At 34.5% G+C, this 19,389-nt stretch overlaps 1 protein-coding gene across 5 annotated transcripts in view; it reads left to right on the forward strand.

Annotated features, from left to right (window-relative positions):
* Positions 1–19,389, forward strand: part of USP45 (ubiquitin specific peptidase 45) — an 87,324-nt gene that overhangs the window by 22,570 nt on the left and 45,365 nt on the right. For all 5 annotated transcript variants that reach the window (XM_069077168.1, XM_069077170.1, XM_069077173.1 and 2 more), the window contains 3 exons: positions 9,022–9,170; positions 9,838–9,933; positions 11,908–12,038. In XM_069077168.1, coding sequence (XP_068933269.1) covers positions 9,022–9,170; positions 9,838–9,933; positions 11,908–12,038 — 376 coding nt within the window. The remainder of the gene's footprint in view (positions 1–9,021; positions 9,171–9,837; positions 9,934–11,907; positions 12,039–19,389) is intronic.

Consider the following 19,389-nt stretch of genomic DNA (forward strand, 5'->3'; position numbering starts at 1 on the left):
AGCTTGAAATAGAAAGTCTTAGATGATTTTAAGTAACTTCCATTGCTATTTATTTTATTATTTGCCACTGGAAGATTAGAGAATCAAAGAAGTTGAGAATTGGACCTCTGGCCATTGAGTCCAACCCGTGGTCTATAAATGTAAGTTAGAGTTTATTATAGGGGTCAGTGATATTTGCAGGCTGTATATTCTCATAGTTTGTGTAGTAAATGGCTTCTGGGAGCTCTTGTGTGCATTCTAGAGGAAAGCATCTCCAAAGTTAATTAAACTAGACTTCAGATGACAGCCATGTAGTCTGTAATATGGCCTATTCTCAAAAATCTTGCTTGCTGTAGGACCTGACAAATCTTGTATTCCACTAGGGTTGCCTTTGAGAACCAAAGGTCAACTCCGTGCAACAGTGATACATTAGAGTAATACTTTATAGAGTATCAACAATGCCATAAAAATGTGACTCTTTGTAATAGTAGAATAGTGCTATAAATTTCTGAGTAGGAATGCCCAGGTTTTCTGACTCCTAGTTTTATCTGCTCTGTCATACCTCTCCTCTAACCACCCAATTATCACACCCTTCTCTGATTCAAAGTTTCTACCACCAGGAGCTCCAGTAGAGTGCCACTTAGTTTTGTTTAAAAGAATTTTTTTGTTTTTGTAAGTCTTAGTCCTTTGAACTGGAATCAGTAATTATATTGGTTGAAGGAATCCCCCCCACCAGTGCAAATCATTATGTGTCAAAAGGACTTGAACCCAGTTTTCTGACCTTGAGGTCTGTTCTTCTATGTTATGTTGCCTCTTGTCTCTTTTTAATACTTAATTAAATCTGAATTTAAAATAGATGATAGACAAAAACTTAAATGATAATTTTGTTGTTTCTTTTTTGCTAGTTTTTTCTAAATTGAAATGTTTTTAAATTTCCTTTTTTTTTTTTACTTTATTTAATTCATGGAATAGAAGTCATTTCCATAACAGTACAATAAAAAAAAATGATTGTACATGAAACTGCAAATCTACTGGGCACAACTTGCTATTTATTTCAAATATACAACAAATATCATGTAAATTTCTTTTTTTTCCTCTCCTCCCCTCTCCTTCTGCCCTAGAGATGGCTAACATTAGATATAAATAGAGGGTGTGTGTGTGTGTTTGTGTGTGTGTACAGTTATACATCTATCAGTTCTTTCTCTGGATGCTGAGAGTGCCTTCTTCATATGTCCTTGTAATTTGGGTATGTTAAATTTCTTTTTATAAATATATTGGTCATAAGAGAAGAAAAAGAATAACAGCTTGAATTATTCAAACTTGATTTCCTTAGTAATTCCTAGCAATGTTTAATACTGGCTTTTTACTATTAAAAAAAATTAAACCCTTAGGGTTTGTTGGAATTTTTTTTTTGCCATCTCATTGACCTCAGAAGAAATGGAGTACTAGTTATAACTATATATTGACTAGTTATTACCAGTCAATTTTCATGATGAAAAATATGTCGTGTGTGTTCTCCAGTACTAATGACATAGCCTTCAAAAGTGCATTATAAAGTTTATAGTATCTGTTATCATCCTTTGTGTTAAATTGCATATTTTCAAAACAAGTGTTTTAAGGCATGATGGTTGATAAAATTAGTGGATTTTTAGAAAAAAAAATTAAATGAAATGTTTATTTGGTACTAGTGTGACAGCAGGATCCTTGCTTCTTACTCAGTTTCTCATAAAGACAACTTCTCTTGGACTGAAAATATGTACAAATTACATTAGTACTACATGACTGATTTAGGTAATTGCATTAAGCAATTGAGATAAGCCCCAATGCTGGGTTCCCAAAAGAATGCTTGCAGCTGTGTGGATTTCACATCTGATCCAGAATTTGTTGTACCCAGCATTATCTTTTAAAGTAAAAAAAAATTTGACTAGGGAGATATGTAGAATGTACACAAAAATAATTCTTTCTTGGGAAAGTCACTCAGAAATTTCTATGAGAAGAAATATGAGGCAAAAATCTATATTATTTATTTATATCAAGGATGACATTCATATGTCATTTAGATTCCTCTGTGAGCATCACATGAATATTATGCTAAGGAATTTGTATTGATAATTATGTTTGCAATGTCATGTTATTTTCTAGTAAGTAAACAGATACTAGCTACTTTTTGGCTCTTGCATTTTTAAAAATGCAAATAAATCTTACGTTGCTTTTAACAAGATGATCTAAAGTTTGCTATCTTGAATTTAAATCTAATTTAGAAAAGCTCATTTATTTACTATAATAGTAATACTAGAGGGGTACCTTATTGTTGACAATTTTTGTTTGGATAAAATGAATTTTAGACATGCCTTGTATTTAGAAGTAAAGAAACTGGGCGAGCCTGTTTCATGTAAAATGAAGTCACAAATTTAGAGCTAAAAAATATTCTGAAGGTCAGCTAGCCAGCCCCCTCTTTTGAAGAGGAAGAAATTGAGGTCCACGGATCAACTGCTAGAAGAAAGTAGCAGGGCCAGTGTTTGAAACTTGACCTCACTACAAATCCACTATTCCTTCAACTGTATCATCCTATTTTTTACTGTGTACTCATTCTAAAGTGATATCTGGGTAATTAAATATATGTGTATGTGGGTAAAGGAAATTTGCCTTGTCTTTAAAATGATACAGGACTCTGGTTAATTGAATGTGGCAACATCATATAAAGTATGAGAGATTGCTTTGTGAATTGCCTTAGCTAAATTAAGACAGAAATAGTGGTTCAGAAAATAGTTCCAGGTTCTTTTCAGGTACTTCAGAAAATTGGATAGCTTTATAATACTGAAAATTTTACAATGTATATAGTGAGAACATTTTTACAATGTATATAGTAAGAGTACATTACAGTGGTCTGACTAAATTTTTTTAGTCCAGTTCAAAGTCCAGTGTCTGTCTACTTTTTTCTTAAGGTTAACTACAGAAATAATATGATCTGAAAAAGTAAGTCAAGAAATTATGTATGCATATATAATTTTCCTAATTACAGATATAATAGTTGATATTGGCATTTTATATAGCATTTCACATGTATTTTATTATAAATATAAATCATTTTTGTTTTTTATGTCTAGATTGTTTTTTTCTCCACCCCAACAGCTTTAAGAAAGTGAATTGTTTTATAAATCTTCATGTGAAATTTCTATCCAATAGCCAGAATTATTTTTTAAATAATAGCTCACTTCTATATAATGTGTTACAGTTTGCAAAGTGTTTCTTTTACAAATGGCATTATGAGATAGATATGGGACAAGTATTGTTATCACCATATTACAGATAAGGAAATGGGGCTTTCTTCCCCCTGCTCATAGCTAGTAAGTGTCAAAACCAGGATTCTAACTTAGTTCTGTTCTTAATGTCACCTTCATTACACTATCCTTCTTTTCTCATCAAAAAGTTCATATTATTATGATAACTGAAGATGGAGGGGACAGTTTGATAAATTCTTGCTGATTTGATAGGGTTTTTTTAGGGTTTAGGTGACTTAAATATACGACCCCCAGTTTCCTCATTTGTAAAATGAAGAACTTGAACTAGGTAACCTCAGAAGTGTCTTCCACCTACAGACCTGTGAAGCTGTTTACCATCTCTTAACTATATAGTTAAGAATCTTAAAATTTTGGCAAGTATTTTTAGAAGAGTATTTTGAGAGGATGCCTGTCAGTTGCTAAGTAGCTAAACAAGTTGTGGTATATGGTTGTGATGGTATAATTTATAATTATTATAATATATAGTATATATACTATAAGAGATGATGAGCTGGTTGATTTTAGAAAAGACTTTTGGAAAGGACTTGAATGAAATAATGAGTGAAATGAGCAGAACCAAAAGAATACAATACATGGTAACACCAGTATTGTTTTAAGAATGACTTTAAATGACTTAAGTCATTTTGAGTATTATGAAGACTCAATGAATTAACTACAAATACCCAGACACACTCATACATACACATAAACATACATATACATATTTGTGTCTAATGGTAACCTTCTCTGGGGTAGGGTAGAAAGAGGAAAGTAAAAAAAATTAAAAGTGCACAATAGAAAACAAAAGAAAACTTAGAGGGAAGCATGGAAAAGCAGAGTAACTTTGAAAACAATGCATAGTATTTATTTACATGGTTTTCCCAAAAAAAAGTCAGTAGTGTGAAATGGAAATTCATAGTTTTATGCTGCATTCTCTTTTTATGTTCTGTGTACATGGAAATACTCTAAGTTCAAAGTGAATAAAAGGAGTATTTTGAAGATGAAGTTTTTAAAAAAAAATTTGCAGTCCTATAATTAAACTGAATGTAAGTTTATTATCTTAGTATTACTCAAAAATATAAGTAATATACTTGTTTCTGATTTTATTTATGTATGTTATATCTATATACATATATATATATATCTTTATAGAGACAAGATAGCTATATTTATAATAATTATGGAGATATGTTTTGGGCTTTTGTATTTCAAGCCAAAAATAGGATTTGTGCCAAAGAAATAAAAGATAAAAATTGAGTATGGTTGAGCAGGATGGTCGTTTCTTTTAAATTATATTGCTGATAACTTGAAAAATGCCAGAAATAGAAAAACTGTTGCTGTGACTATTTAAATTGAAGAAATAAATAATTTTCTATTTTAAGAGATATAGTTAAGATATTAAATTTTTTACAATAAAAAAGTTACAGTCTGCTTTAATGAGAATAGTTAATAGTTACTTTTTATTGTAAATGATAGTATCATTATAAATGATTGTGTTTTTTATTAAACAAAACCTACTTTAAAGCTACCTCAGCCATGTTGTGATAAACCAACAATTTTTATGCCAAGATCATAAAAATTTGTATGTATCTAGATATTGCATAAAGTGATCTAGAGACAAGTTGGAATAGTTCTTCAAATGTAAATATTCAAGCATCACAGTTGGTTTCTACCCAAGAGACTTTTAAGACTTTATCCATTTGAAGGCTTATAGTTCTATAGGGTTTGTTAAATATTAGTTGCTATTGCTTCAGTTGTAAAACATAAGCCTTAGAATGTAAGTAGTGTGTTGTGTAATATAATTTATTTGAAAAATGTGTCAAATACTTGTCTTCTTAAGTAAAGTCATTTTTTATAGGTACTCTGGCAGTTTTATTTTGAAAATGTAAAGCTGCTAAGAATCCTTTTTTATTAAAATTAGGCACTTATAAATACATGTATATTTCATTCCCAAAAAAGCTTTATAGTATGCAACACGTAATATCAAATAAAAAATAAAATTTCAAGTCTTACAGCTTAATTGGAGCTTGTATATTTTTTCTTTCTATAAATTTAAATACGAAATTTAACAAATAGATTCTTGTTACTTGTATAAAGTAGCTATTTAACCATTAAAAAAAATGGTTTTATTGAGTTTGCCCTGAAGATAAGATCCACTGTGGTAGTGCTGTCCATATATGGTGGCTGTGCATGGAGCGCCAGGTGGTGTTGCAAAGCATTGAGCAGTGAAGCATGCACTTATCTAGGTTTGACATTTGTCATCCCATACTGCTAAAGGGAAAGGAAAAATCTGCTTTTCCATATGTTTATGCTTTTTTTTTGCCTACAGTTTTGTCCAGATGGTCTGGTGAACATTGTTTACTTTAAGATGCTAGCCCAGATGTTTTTGAGTACTCATATATGTACACAACTATAGTACACTAATCCACAAATTATTTGCATATTTTAATTAAAAATTTTTCTTTTCATGGATTAAATGGAAAGTTGACAACTTTCTTCTTGAAAAGTTGCTAAAACGAATAATGATATATCCACTCCGCTACTTCATCACTTCTCAGTTTGTAATTATGTATTTGGTGATATTTAAACTGTTAGGTTGTGGTAGCATAGTTTAAAAATATCAGCCAAGGGACATAATTACTAATAACTTTGTGTTTATGAAAAGCTTATATTTATTATCAATGTGCAGATTTCTTTGTATTTGATCTTCAAAAATATGTTATTTCAGGTTTTTTGTGCTTTTAATTCCACGTGTCAGTAGATTTTTTTTAAAGTTTTTGTAAGTGTCAAGAAATATGGACAACTTCTTTATCAGTACATTTTGTTTCAATTTCTGTATTAGGAAATAAGTATTATTGTGCAACAGTTCATTCAGTGAGATATTCAAAATGTGAGAGATAGGAAGGCATACTTTGTTAGTCGTTATGTAAAACTGAGCATGACTTCATAAAAATTAAATTATGAAACACTTATTGGACAGACAACTTATAACAAATGCTAGCCACCTACAAAAACAGGTAATTTTTTTTCTTCTGTTCAGAGGCCGTGAGGGAAAAATCTAACTTTGTATAAGATGAACGATTTGGACTAGATGACTGCTGGTGCCTTCCAACACTTCTAGACCTCAAATTATTTTTGTAAAGCAGTAATATCACTATTAGTACTATCTAAAAACAGAAAAAGATATCAGAGAAACAGACTCGACAAGAAAGATTCTACTTTATGCCAGGCACTGTGCTAAGTTCTGTGGATACAAAAAGAAAAATTACAATTCCTGCCTTCCAGGTGCTCACAGTCTAACTGAGGAGAAAACAGAGCAACATATAAAAACAAGCTGCATACAGGATAAATAGGAAATAATTAAGAGAGGGTAGTCACTAGAATTATGAGAGAGGAATTTAAGGAAAGGCTTCCTGTAGAAGATGGGATTTTAGTTGAAACTTAAAGAAATCTAGGAAGCAGAGATGGGGAGGGAGAATATTCCAGGCCTGGACAATGACCGAAGAAAATGCCTGAAGCAGAGAAACATGGAGTATTTTATTCATGAAATAGCAAGGTAACCAGTGCTCCTGAATCAAAGGATTCATGGCAGGGAGTAAGTTGTAAGAAGACTGGAAAGATAGGAAGGGACTAGATTATGAAGGGCTTTAAATGTTAAACAGGATTTTGTCATTGATCATGGAGGTGATAGGGAACTACTAGAATTTCTTGAGTAGGGGCTGACATGGTGGGAAATCACTTTAGTATCCAAATGGAGGATGGATTGGAATGGGGAGAGACTTGAGGCAGACAGCAGGCTGTTGGCAGTCGTCCAGGCATGTGGTGATAAGTCTGCACCACAGTGGTGCAGTGTCAGGAGAGAAGGGGATATATTCAAGAGATGTTGCAAAGGTAAAATCTTGGAACAGATTGGATGTGGAGGGTGAGAAAGAGTGAGGAGACGAGAATGACTTCTGGGTTGGGAGACTGGGAGGATGGTATTCCCCTTGACAGTAAGAGAGAAGAGGGTTTAGGGGAAAAGATAATGAATTCCATTTTGGATATGTTGATTTTAAGAAAGAGGTCTGCTGGACATCCAGTTCATGCTGTCTAAAGGCAGTTGGAGATGTGAGATTGGAGGTCAGCAGAAAAATTGGGACATGATAGGTAGATTTGAGGCATATCAGAGTAGAGATGGTAATTTTTTTTTTTTTGCCTTTTGGAGGGCAGTTGGGGTTAAATGACTTGCCCAAGGTCACATGGCTAGTTTTTGTGTCAAGTGTCTGAGGCTGGATTTGAATTCAGGTCCTCCTGATTCCAGGGCCAGTGCTTTATTCACTATGCCACCTAGCCGCCCTAGAGATGATAATTAAATATATGGGAGTTAATGAGATCATCAAGTGAGGTAGTATTGAGGGAAAAGAGAAAAGGGCTCAGAATAGAACTCTGTGGGATACTTAAACATTTAGAGATTTGGAGGGAAGATAGACCAAAGGAAACAGAGGAGTGGTTAGGCAGAAGAACCAATAGAGTGATGTCTCAAAAACCTAGAGAAAAGAGAGGATTGAAGAGAGTAATCAACAATGTCAAAGGCTGCAGAAAGGTCAAAGAATGAGGACTGAGAAAGAGCCATTGGATTTGGCAATTAAGAGATCATCGATAAGTTTAGAGATAGTGGTTCCAATGGAATGATGATGATGTTGGAAGCCAGATTGTAAGGGGTTAAGAAAATAGAGGCGAGAAAGCAGAGAGGAAATAGTGGCAGAATGCATATGAGAAATGAGATGGCTTAGAAGAAGGGGCTCATAGCAAATCACCTCAAATTTCAAGAAAATTGTCCTTTAAATTTTTCATTTGTTTATAATTTTTCAGACATTTGTGCATGTTCTCTGTTCTTGATTTTGGCCAATTTGGAAATGTGTTTTTGCAGTCATGATTTGTCTTTCAATAATAAAATGGGACATTACAACAAAATTTACATCCCCTTTTTGGGGAATGGCTAAAAATAATTATGGTATGAATGTGAGTGAATATTATTGTGCTGTAAGGAAGTATGAGATGCACCCCTTCAGTGGAACTGGGCAGATATCTATGAACTGATGTATAATTGAGCAGAACTAGGAAAATAACTTAAATATTGACAACATAGAAAAAAAACAGCTTTGAAAGACTTTTAGAACTCTGATCCTTGCATGGATCCTTCAGAGTCCAGAGGAACGAAGATGCAATATCTCGCCCACCTACTGCCAGACAAGTGATAGACATTCTGCATTTATGCAGAATGACATGCATTTTTAGACATAACCAATGTGGGAATTTGTATGTTGGAACTATGTATGTTGAGTGTGTGTGTGGTGGTCTTTTTCCTTTTTAAAAATTATCAGTGGGAGAAGCAATGAGCGAAGAGATAATAAATATAAAAATAAATTATTTTTTAAAATTATAAGCTTAATTTGAGGTATTGCAGAAGAACAGATAGGAAAAAAGTGTACCAATCAACGAGTGAATCAGAAAGCATTAAGTTAATCAAGTTAACAAACGTTTAAGTGCCTACTGTGTGCCAGGAACTGTGCTGAAGTATCATAATTTTACCCTTGTTTATGTATAGTCTTCTGTAGTTCAACAATTTCCTTCATGTGAGTTATTTTTTGTAGATTTATCACCATGTCCCCAAAAGACTTTGTTTAGTTTCCTTTTTATGAGCTCCATATTCAAGTTAATAATTTTTCTCATTTGATTACATACGTCTTAAATAATTTGTGGGGTTTATTTATACTTGTAGGTTCATTTTCCAAAGTGATAAAGCTTTGTGAAGAAAGATGTGAAGCAGGTGAAATATGGAAAGGAAAATATCAAATCAGCACTTTACCAGCTTCTGTGAAAGGAATTAATAATTTGGGGAACACTTGTTTTTTTAATGCTGTCATGCAGGTAAGATATAAACATTAAGAATTACTATTTTTAAATTTGATTTTAAATAATTTAGACATTTTAATTTTTGATTGCCTTTGGGAAATGTTATATTCATGAAATGGGAAAAGAAAAGAAACTAAGCCCAACCAGCCACAACAAAATGAATATTCATCATAAATGTATGTTAACAAGTACAACCTTTTCACATAAGAGTAGCCATGACTACTGCCATTTTCACATTCTGAAACATGCCAACTCTTATTAATTCCATCTTAATAGATTCTTTCTTGAATAAATGAATTTTGTTGTTAATGTGGTAATGACGTTACTTCAGTATTCTTTGCTCAGTTATAGCTGAGTTGAAAACATTTAACATGAAGGACATTATATAAATTGCAATAGACATAAATTTGTATTAGAATCCTTGAGTTTTTTTTTTCACATGGGCTTTTAGATACACTGAATATTTAAATTTGGGAAAATGTTATTGGCTAAAATCAACTTTATCTTGGAGTTTGGTTACTTTTTCTGGTTATTGCTAAAATAATATTTTTTGTTCAGCCATTTATCTAGGTAGTAGTTCTCAGTCAAAATTAAAAGTGAAGAAATCATTTAAGTTAGTTTTATAAGTTAGTTATCAGACTTGTTTGTAAAGGGAGAAGGCTTTAATTTTCTTTTCTTTTAGAACTTGGCACAGACTCACATGCTCAATGAACTGATGTATGAGGTCAAGGAAAAGGGCACAAAGTTAAAAATTTTTCATACTTCGGACCCTCATTTGGTAAGTATATGTATCTGTGTAAATCATAATTGTCCAAGAATGAGCCACTTTAAGTTCCATATGGGAGACAATGTCTAGAAATTATTTTTTAATTAAAAAAAAAACCATTTCAGCTTAAAATATATTTTTTTGTTATTGAGAAAAAGATTTTTGTAAAACAAAACAAAATACAGAAAATACCACAAACTTCTATAAAAGCACATCTAATTTGGGATGGTAAAACTCAAACATATCATGAAATTAGAAAATAACATGTTAATTGATGGATATTGTGTGTGTGTACACATACATATAAATAGTATAACTAATTCTTTTAAAGAAAACATTACATAACTTACAAATGAGTGTTGTTCTAAGATACTCCTTAGTTTTGAAAGGAAATTTTTTTTTCTTTGTATAATTCCACCCCACTCCCTTTTCCCTTCCTCCACAACCATTCTTAAGTATAGTGCTTGTCAATATTAGGGTAATCTTTTTCTGGGCTTTTCTGAGACCAGATAAATACATCACGGGTTAATGTCATCTAGCACACTGTGATAAATACCTGAAAATTTACTTTATCTTTGTGAATAAAAGTAATTTTCAAAAATTCTACAGTAGATCTAGATATGAATATAGGTATGATTCAACAGTGGATTGCCCTTTCCATACCCTACTGTTTATTCGAATTGTAGAAGATTTAGAGCAAATTAATAACTGTGACCCTGGGCAAGTCACTTAATCCTGTTTGCCCCACTGTTTCCTCATCTGTAAAATGAACTGGAGAAGGAAATGGAAAACCATTCCATTATCTTTGCCAAGAAAACCCCACATTGGGTCATGAAGAGTCAGATATAACTAAAAGAACCGAACAACAACAAAAGTTTGAAGTTGTTTATATTCCAGTATTTTACTTCTATGGAAGTATGGTCTCTCACCTCCCCCACCCCCCAGACTTGATCTCCATTTAAATAACCCTTATTGAAAGCAATATGCTTATTTTTACTTTCAAATTTATGGGTTAAGGGTTTTTCCTCCATGGGTTCCTGAAGTTTTTGTGTATATAGAAGATTGAGCTGTGACCTGTGTATTAGAATTTGTTTTCAAGAATCTTAGAAGTAGCTGTCAGGGCGGCTAAGTGGTGCATGGGGCAGCTAGGTGACACAGTGAATAGAACACCGGCCCTGGAGTCAGGAGGACCTGAGTTGAAATCCGGCCTCAGACACTTAACACAAATACTAGCTGTGTGACCTTGGGCAAGTCACTTAACCCCAATTGCCCTCCCCCCCAAAAAGTAGCTGTCAATTTATGTTGTTATCAGTCAGTCAGAAAGCTTTTTGACATATAAGAACTATAAAGAAGCATAAGTTGCCCTTTCTAATATTTGCCTGGCAGTGGATTTTTTGATACTTAACTGTGTCTGGATAATGCTACTAATAGTCATAAAAGTCGCATTGAAAAATTGCACCAAATATTTTTCTTGCTTTCCCCCTCCTCTTTATCCCACCCCTTAATACTCCAAATGATATCCTGGCGTTGGAACAAGTTCAGCCTATATTAGAAAACAATTAACTGAGAAGGTGTTGTTTTTCCATCATGTCCAACTCTTTGTGACCCCATTTGGGTTTTCTTAGAAAAGATACTAGAGTGATTTGCTATTCTTCTCCAGCTCATTTTACAGATGAGGACCTGAGGCAAACAGGGTTAAGTGACTTGCCCGGGGTCACACAGCTAGTAGCTGTGTGAGACCAAATTTGAACTCAGGAATATGAGTCTTCCTGACTCCAGGCCTGGCACTCTATTCACTGTGCTACCTAGCTGAGAAAATTATTCGTCAGTTAAATACAGTGTGTTCTAAAAGTCTTAGCACAGTTGTAAGTATAGTAGTTTAAATTAAACCAAACAGCTTCAACAAACCAGTGTAAATTCATTTTTTAAAGTATTTTACTATTAGATATTCATATTACTGAGAAAAATTTAAATTTCTTATTACAGGATCCACTAGTAGTGAACCTGTCAAGTCCTGGAACTCTGACTTCAGCTATGTTCCTCTTCCTTCACAGCATGAAGGAGCCTGGAAAAGGGCCACTTTCTCCTAAAGTTCTCTTTAACCAGCTATGTCAGAAGTAGGTACAGTTACCTTTAAAATAAATATTTGTGCTGGTTCTAAAAAGAAATGCTGTCAGGTTATTTAACTCAAGTGACTTTTTCATACAGTAATGTTGCTGTTAATATATGTGTTCAGTGCTTTAAAATTTTGGAATCATAACATTTTAGAGCTAGAAGGAACCACAAATATAATCTAATTCAGCCCCTTCATATTATAGATAAGGAAGCTGAGGCACAAAGGAATACATTGAAGTAATTCCTGTGACTTTAAGAATACAAATCACTTAAGGGAATGTATTTGAACTTTTCTAGTAATCATTTCACTCTTTAGAATAAAAATGATTAAAACGTGAAATTGAATTAATTATGTAAATACACAAAAAGTCAATTTTAGACCCAGACTTATTTTGTATATGGGATTATATTTAATTTTATCCCAAATCAAGTTAATTTAACACTTTTAAATGGATTTAGATTTTTTGGATTTTGTCAGTCTCACCTTTTTTTTTTACATATCTGGCCCCTTTTGACACTATCGACCGTCTTCTTCTCTACTCTCTCTCTTCTCTGGATTTTCATTAACCTGTTCTCTCCTGTCTCTTCTCTTACCTGACTGACCAGTCTTTCTCTGTTTCCTATATTGGATCTCTCTCCAGGTTACATCTGCCCACAAGTGGGCGTCTTCCAATGCTCTGTCCAAGGCACTCTTCTCTTCACCCTCTGTATGTACTTTCTTACTTGATGACCTTATCAGCTCCTATGAGTTTGATTATCATTTCTGTGTGGGTGATATCGAGCTCTATACATCCAATCTTAACCTCCTTTTTGAGTTCCAGTCTTCTGTAAGCACTGATCCTTTGGAAATCAAACTGGATAGCCAATTAACATTTCAAACCCAGCACATCAAAATTGATCTCATGTTTATCCTCAAACGTTCCCCTCTTCTAAATTTTCCTGTTGAGAGAAACATCATCTTTTTAATCATCAGTCTTACAGTCATACTCAAATTCTTACTTATACTCACTTAACATCTTCTGTTTATTCCCAAAAGTTGTTTCTACCTCTCATATATATCCCCTTCTTTCTATGCATGTAGAAGGTGTAGGCCATTAAACTTGAGGAAAAAATAGAGAAATCTATTACAGATAATTACAAAATGTATAAAATATCTGGAGATTGACCTACCAAAGCACATAAAAATTTATATAGATTCAGTTACAAAGTGCTTCTTAAAGAAATAAAGAGGGGCTCAGTGAATAGAGCCTGGAATCAGTATAGACCCTGGAATCAGTAGGACCTGAGTTCAAATTCAGACTCAGACACTTAACACTTACTAGCCATGTGACCTTGGGCAAGTCACTTAACCCCAATTGCCCTGCCTTCCCCCCTCCGAAAAGCAAAAAAAAAAAATTTTAAAGGAATAAAAAATAAATTAAAATAATAGTAGGGATATTCAGTGCTCCTGGGTGGGACATGCTAATGAGATAAAAACGACAATTTTTTCAAGGTTAATCTACGCTTTTAATGCTATACCAATCAAATTACCAAGGGGGATACTTTATAGGATTGGACAAAATGATAACAGAATTCATTTGAAACAAACAAAAGATGTAGAATATCATGGGAAATTATGAAAAAAAAAATACAAATGGAGAGGAATAGTCCTTCCAGACTGCAAACTATATTATAAATCAGCACTTGTCAAAACCATCTGGTATTGGTTAAAAAATAGATAAATTAATGGAACAGATTAGACAAGGGAAAAACAGAAAACAGTTGAACTGAATAACTCATGGCTTGATGAAATGGAAAACAGATTACTGAGGAGAAAAAACTCCTTCCTTATACCATATTCCACAATATATTCTAAATGAATATCTGACCTGAATTTTAATGATCATACCATAAAATAATTAGAAGAGAAACAAGGCGCATATATATATACATACATATATGTATATGTATGTATATGTGTGTGTGTTTATGTACCTCTCACAACTATGAGTCAGACATATTCTTTTTTTTTTTTAACATATTCTTAAACCAACAAGTTAGAGGCAATGAAAAAATATAGATAAATACTAAAAGAGTTCTGCATAGACAAAATTAATGCACCTAGGAGAAGGAAAATGGTTGAATGGAAAAAATTGGTATTAAATTTCTCTAAACATTTAGGATCTCTGGTTTTTTAACACTTAAAATATATGTGACTAAAAATAGCCATTCCCAAAGGATATGACCAAACTTCTCAAAAGAACCATTTTGCAAAACAATTTGGAATTAAAATGTCCATACTCTTTTCTTTTTTGGGGGTGGGGGGGGGCTTTTGGAGGGCATTTGGGGTTAAGTAACTTGCCCAAGGTTACACGGTTAGTTTTTTGTGTGGATGTTAAGTGTCTGAGACTGGAACTGAACTCGGGTCCTCCTGACTCTGGGGCCGGCACTTTACTCACTGCGCCACGCCCCCAGTACTCTTTATTTTGAGAGGGGAGGCGAGGCAGTCAAGGTTAAGTGCCCAAGGTCACATAGCTAGTAAGTGTCAAGTGTCTGAGGCTAATTTAAACTCGGGTCTTCCTGACTCCAGGGCTGGTGCTTTATTCACTACCTTTATTCACCACCACCTAGCTGCCCCGTCCTTACTCTTTGAATCTGAGTCTCAGTTACTGGACTTATACCCCTAGGATGTCATCACTAAGAAGAAAGACTCCATCTGCATCAAACTTTTAATAACAGCATTTTTTGTGACAGCAAAGTATTGGAAGCAAAGTAAGATGCCCATCAGTTCAGGAATAGCTAAATAAATTGAGGTACATGCATGTAATATTACTGTGTTATAAGAAAAGGTATATGTGATGAATACAGAGAAGCATGGAAATATCTATATGAACTGATGCAGAATGAATTAAGCAGAGCCAAGAAAACATACACAGTATAATTTAAATGAAATAGATGATAAATGAATGTAACAAGATTATAACGTTCAGGCAAGACTGGAATGGAAAGGTATTTGAACACCTCCAACCCAACCCTTTGTGGAGGTGGGAAGTCCAGAGGACTTTTTTTTTTCCTTTCAAAAAAATTATTATATGGGATGGCTCTCTAAGAGGGGGAATAGGGAGGATACTTGGGATAACTGTGATGATAAAAGAAACAGAAGACATCAGTAAAAACTTTTTTTAAAAAATGATTTATTTTTAGTTTTCAACATTCACTTCCATAAGATTTTGAGTTTTAAATTTTCCCCTCTCCTATGCCCTCCCGAAGACGGTTGCAGTCTGATTTAGGCTCTACTTATACTTCCATATTAAACATTTTCAGATTAGTCATGATGTAAAGAAGAATTAGAACTAATGGGAGGAACCATGAGAAAGAAGAAACAAACAAAACAACAAAAAGAAAAGGAGAGCACATAGTGTGCTTCCATCTGCATTCAGACTCCAGAGTTCTTTCTCTGGATGTGGACAGCATTTTCCATCATGAGTCTTGGAGTTGCGTTAGATCCTTGCATTGCTGGGAAGAGCTAAGTCTATCAAAGTCACTCATTGTACAATATGACTGTTACAGTGTACAGTGTTCTTCTGGTTCTTCTCACTTCACTCAGCATCAATTCATGCAAGTCTTTCCAGATTTTTCTCAAGTCAGCCTGCTCATCATTTCTTACAATATAATAGTATTCCATTACATTCATATATTGCAACTTGTTCAGTCATTCCCCAGTTTATGGGCTTCCCCTCAATTTCCAATTCTTTACCACCACAAAAAAGAACTGCTATAAATATTTTTGTACATGTAGGTCCTTTTCCCTTTTTTATGATCTCTTTAGGATACAGCACTAGAAGTGGTATTTCTGGGTCAACGGTTTATATATATATATATATCTTTATAGACGTTTGGGCATAGTTCCAAATTGCTCTCCAGAATGTTTGATCAGTTTATGACTCCACCAGCAGTCGATTAGTGTTGCAGTTTTCCCACATCTTCTCCCAACATTTATCATTTTCCTTTTTTTGTCATCTTAGGTAATCTTAACATGTGTGATATACCTCAGAGTTGTTTTGATGTGCATCTCTTTAATCAATAGTAATTTAGAGCATTTTTTCATATGAGTATAGCTAGCTTTAATTTCCTCCTCTAAAAACTGCTTGTTCATATTCTTTGACTACTTATCAGTTGGGGAATAACTTGTATTCATATAAATTTGACTCAGTTCTCTATATATTTTAGAAATGAGGCCTTTATCAGAGATACTGGCTGTAAAAATTGTTTCCCAGATTTCTATTTTCCTTCTAATCTTGGTTGTGTTGGCTTTGTTTGTGCAAAACCTTTTCAATTTAATGTAATCAAAATCATCCATTCTGCATTTCATAATATTCTCTGTCTCTTGTTTGGTTCTTCTCCATAAATCTGACGGGTAAACTATTCCTTGCTCTCCTAGTTTGCCTATAGTATCAGTCTTTATATCATGTACCTGTTTTGACTTTATTTTGGTATAGAGTGTAAAATGTTGTTCTGTGCCTAGTTTCTGCCATGCTATTTTCCTCTTTTCTTGGCAGTTTTTGTAAAATAGTGAGTTCTCATCCCAGAAGCTGGACTCTTTGGATTTATCAAATGGTAAATTACTATAGTCATTGGCTGTCCTGTCTTGTGTACCTAACCCATTCCACTGATCCATTACTCTGTTTCTTAGCAAGTACCAAGTAGTTTTGATGATTGCTCCTTTATAATACAATTGAAGATCTAGTATGGCTAGGCCACCTTCCCTTGCATTTTTTTTTCCTCATTAAATCCCTCGATATTCTGGACCTTTTGTTCTTCCAGGTGAATTTTGTTATTGTTTTTTCTAGCTCTAGAAAAATTTTTTTGGTAGTTTGATTGATATGGCACTGAATAAATCATTTAATTTACATAGAATTGTAATTTTTACTCTGTCAGCTCATCCTACACATGAACTACACAGGCTGGCAGAAAGGGTCCATCACAGCCAGCTGGGAGCAGAGCCCAGCCCCACATGAGCCCCTGGTTTTAGCTCTAGGGAAGCCCTACCAGCTGTGTCAGTTTCCAGAATTTTTTCCAGAATTATCAACCCATAAATGCCAAAGACAAAGTGTGGACTCTGTGGGAACAGGGAGTCTGGGAGTGCAGTCCAGCCTCTGCCCCCAGAGGGAAAAGTGGCTGAGGCGCTGCGGCCGCCTCGCATGGCTGCTTCAGAGCTCCTGGTCTGCAGAGTGTAGGGGGACCAAGCAACCATTCAGAGGGTTATCACGCTTGCTTTAACCTGCTTGGATCTGGATTGCTGTCTAGGGTGGAGGTCCTGGGGTGTGTCTCAGTGAGCCAGAGTGTGTGGAGGCTTCAGAGAGGTCAGCCAACTAATAGCTCCAGCAGCTGAGAAAACGCGAGCAATTTGGGACAAAAGTCTTCTCTCTGGAAGCAGAGTTCCACTGTGGCAAAAAGTCAAGTAATTGAGTGGCAACATGAGCAAGCAAAGGAAGCAAAACAAGCACAGCTTTTTGGGGACAAAAAGGATCAAAGCATAGAACAGGAGGAAGACAGTGAAGTCAGAACTTCTACGCCAAATGCTTCCAAGAAAAATATGAACTGGTTACAGGCCATAGAGGATCTTAAGTAGGATTTTGAAAACCAAATAAGAGAAGTGGAGGAAAAATTGGGAAGAGAAATGAGAACAAGGAAAGAAACTTATGAAATGAGAGTCAACAACCTGACTGAAGAAAATAACACCTTAAAAAAAAGACTGACTCAAATGGCAAAAGAGGCCCAAAAAGCCAATGGGTAGAAGAATGCCTTAAAAAGCCAAATTTGCCAGATGGAAAAAGAATCTCAAAAGCTCACTGAAGATAATAATTGCTTCTGAATTAGATTGGAGCAAGTGGAAGCTAGTTACTTTATGAGAAATCAAGTTACTATTAAACAGATCCAAAGAAATGAAAAAATAGGAGGCAATGTGAAATATCTCATTGGAAAAACCACTAACCTGGAAAACAGATCCAGGAGAGATAACTTAAAAATTATTGGACTACCTGAAAGTCATGATCAAAAAGGAACCTAGAAGGGGCAGCTAGGTGGTGCAGTGGATAGAGCACTAGCCCTGGAGTCAGGAGGACCTGAGTTCAAATTTGGCCTCAGAAACTTGACACACTTACTAGCTGTGTGACTTTGGGCAAGTCAGTTAACCCTAATTGCCCTCCAAAAAGCAAAAAAATAAAAAAGATGTTTTAGGGGTGGCCAGGTAGCACAGTGAGTAAGAGCACTGGCTCTAGTGTTGGGATGACCTGGAGATCGAATCCCAGGCTCAGACACTTAGCACCCACCCAGAAACACCTGGCCGTGTAACATTGGGCAAATTACTTAACCTCGATTGCTTTAAAAAAAAAAAAAAAAGAACCTAGAAATCATCCTCCAGGAAGTTCCCAAAGAAAACTGCCCTGATATTTCAGAACCAGAGGGCAAAATAGAGGTTGAAAGAATCCACCAATCACCTCCTGAAAAAGATCCCAAAAAGAAAACTCCTAGGAATATTATAGCCAGGTTCTGGAATTACCAGATTAAGGAGAGAATATTACAAGCAGCCAGGAAGAAACAATTTGAATATTGTGGAAACACAATCAGGATAACCCAGGATCTGGCAGCTTCTACATTGAGGGATCGAAGGGCTTGAAATATGATATTCCGGAGGTCAAAGGAGCTGGGATTAAAACCAAGAGTCACCCACCCAGCAAAACTGAGTATCATGTTTCAGGGGAAAATATGGTCATTTAGTGGAATAGAGGGATTTCAAGCATTCTTGATGAAAAAACCAGAGTTGAATAGAAAATTTGACATTCAGATACGAGAAGCATGAAAAAGTAAACAGGGAAAAGAAATCATAAGGAACTTAACAGAGTTGAACTATTAACATTCCTGTATGGAAAAATGATAATTGTAACTTATGAAACTTCTCAGTATGAGAGTAGTTGAAGAGAATATAAATGTATGTATATATATATATATATATATATGTATACATACATATATGTCTATATAGGTGGATATATGAGTGTATGAATGTGAGTGTGTATATGTATTATATGTACAGGTATACATAGACAGGGCACAGGACCAATTTAATAGGAAGGGATGATACTTAAAAGGGGAAATTAAGAGGTGAGATAGGAATATAATGAGAGGAGATGGATAGAGACAGAATGGGGTAAACTATCTCATAAAGAAGAGGCAAGGGAAAAGGGTTACAATGGAGGGGAAGAATAGGAAGGCAAAAGGGAATGGGTCATCCTTATTCTTGCTGAATTTGACTCGGGGATGGAATGAAATACACACTAAATAGGGTATCTCACCCTACAGGATAGTAGGGGG

The sequence above is a fragment of the Petaurus breviceps genome, unplaced genomic scaffold (genome assembly GCF_028583685.1).
Source record: "Petaurus breviceps papuanus isolate PSGF00001 unplaced genomic scaffold, PetGlider_PUasm1.0 90977, whole genome shotgun sequence".
NCBI lineage: Eukaryota > Metazoa > Chordata > Mammalia > Diprotodontia > Petauridae > Petaurus > Petaurus breviceps.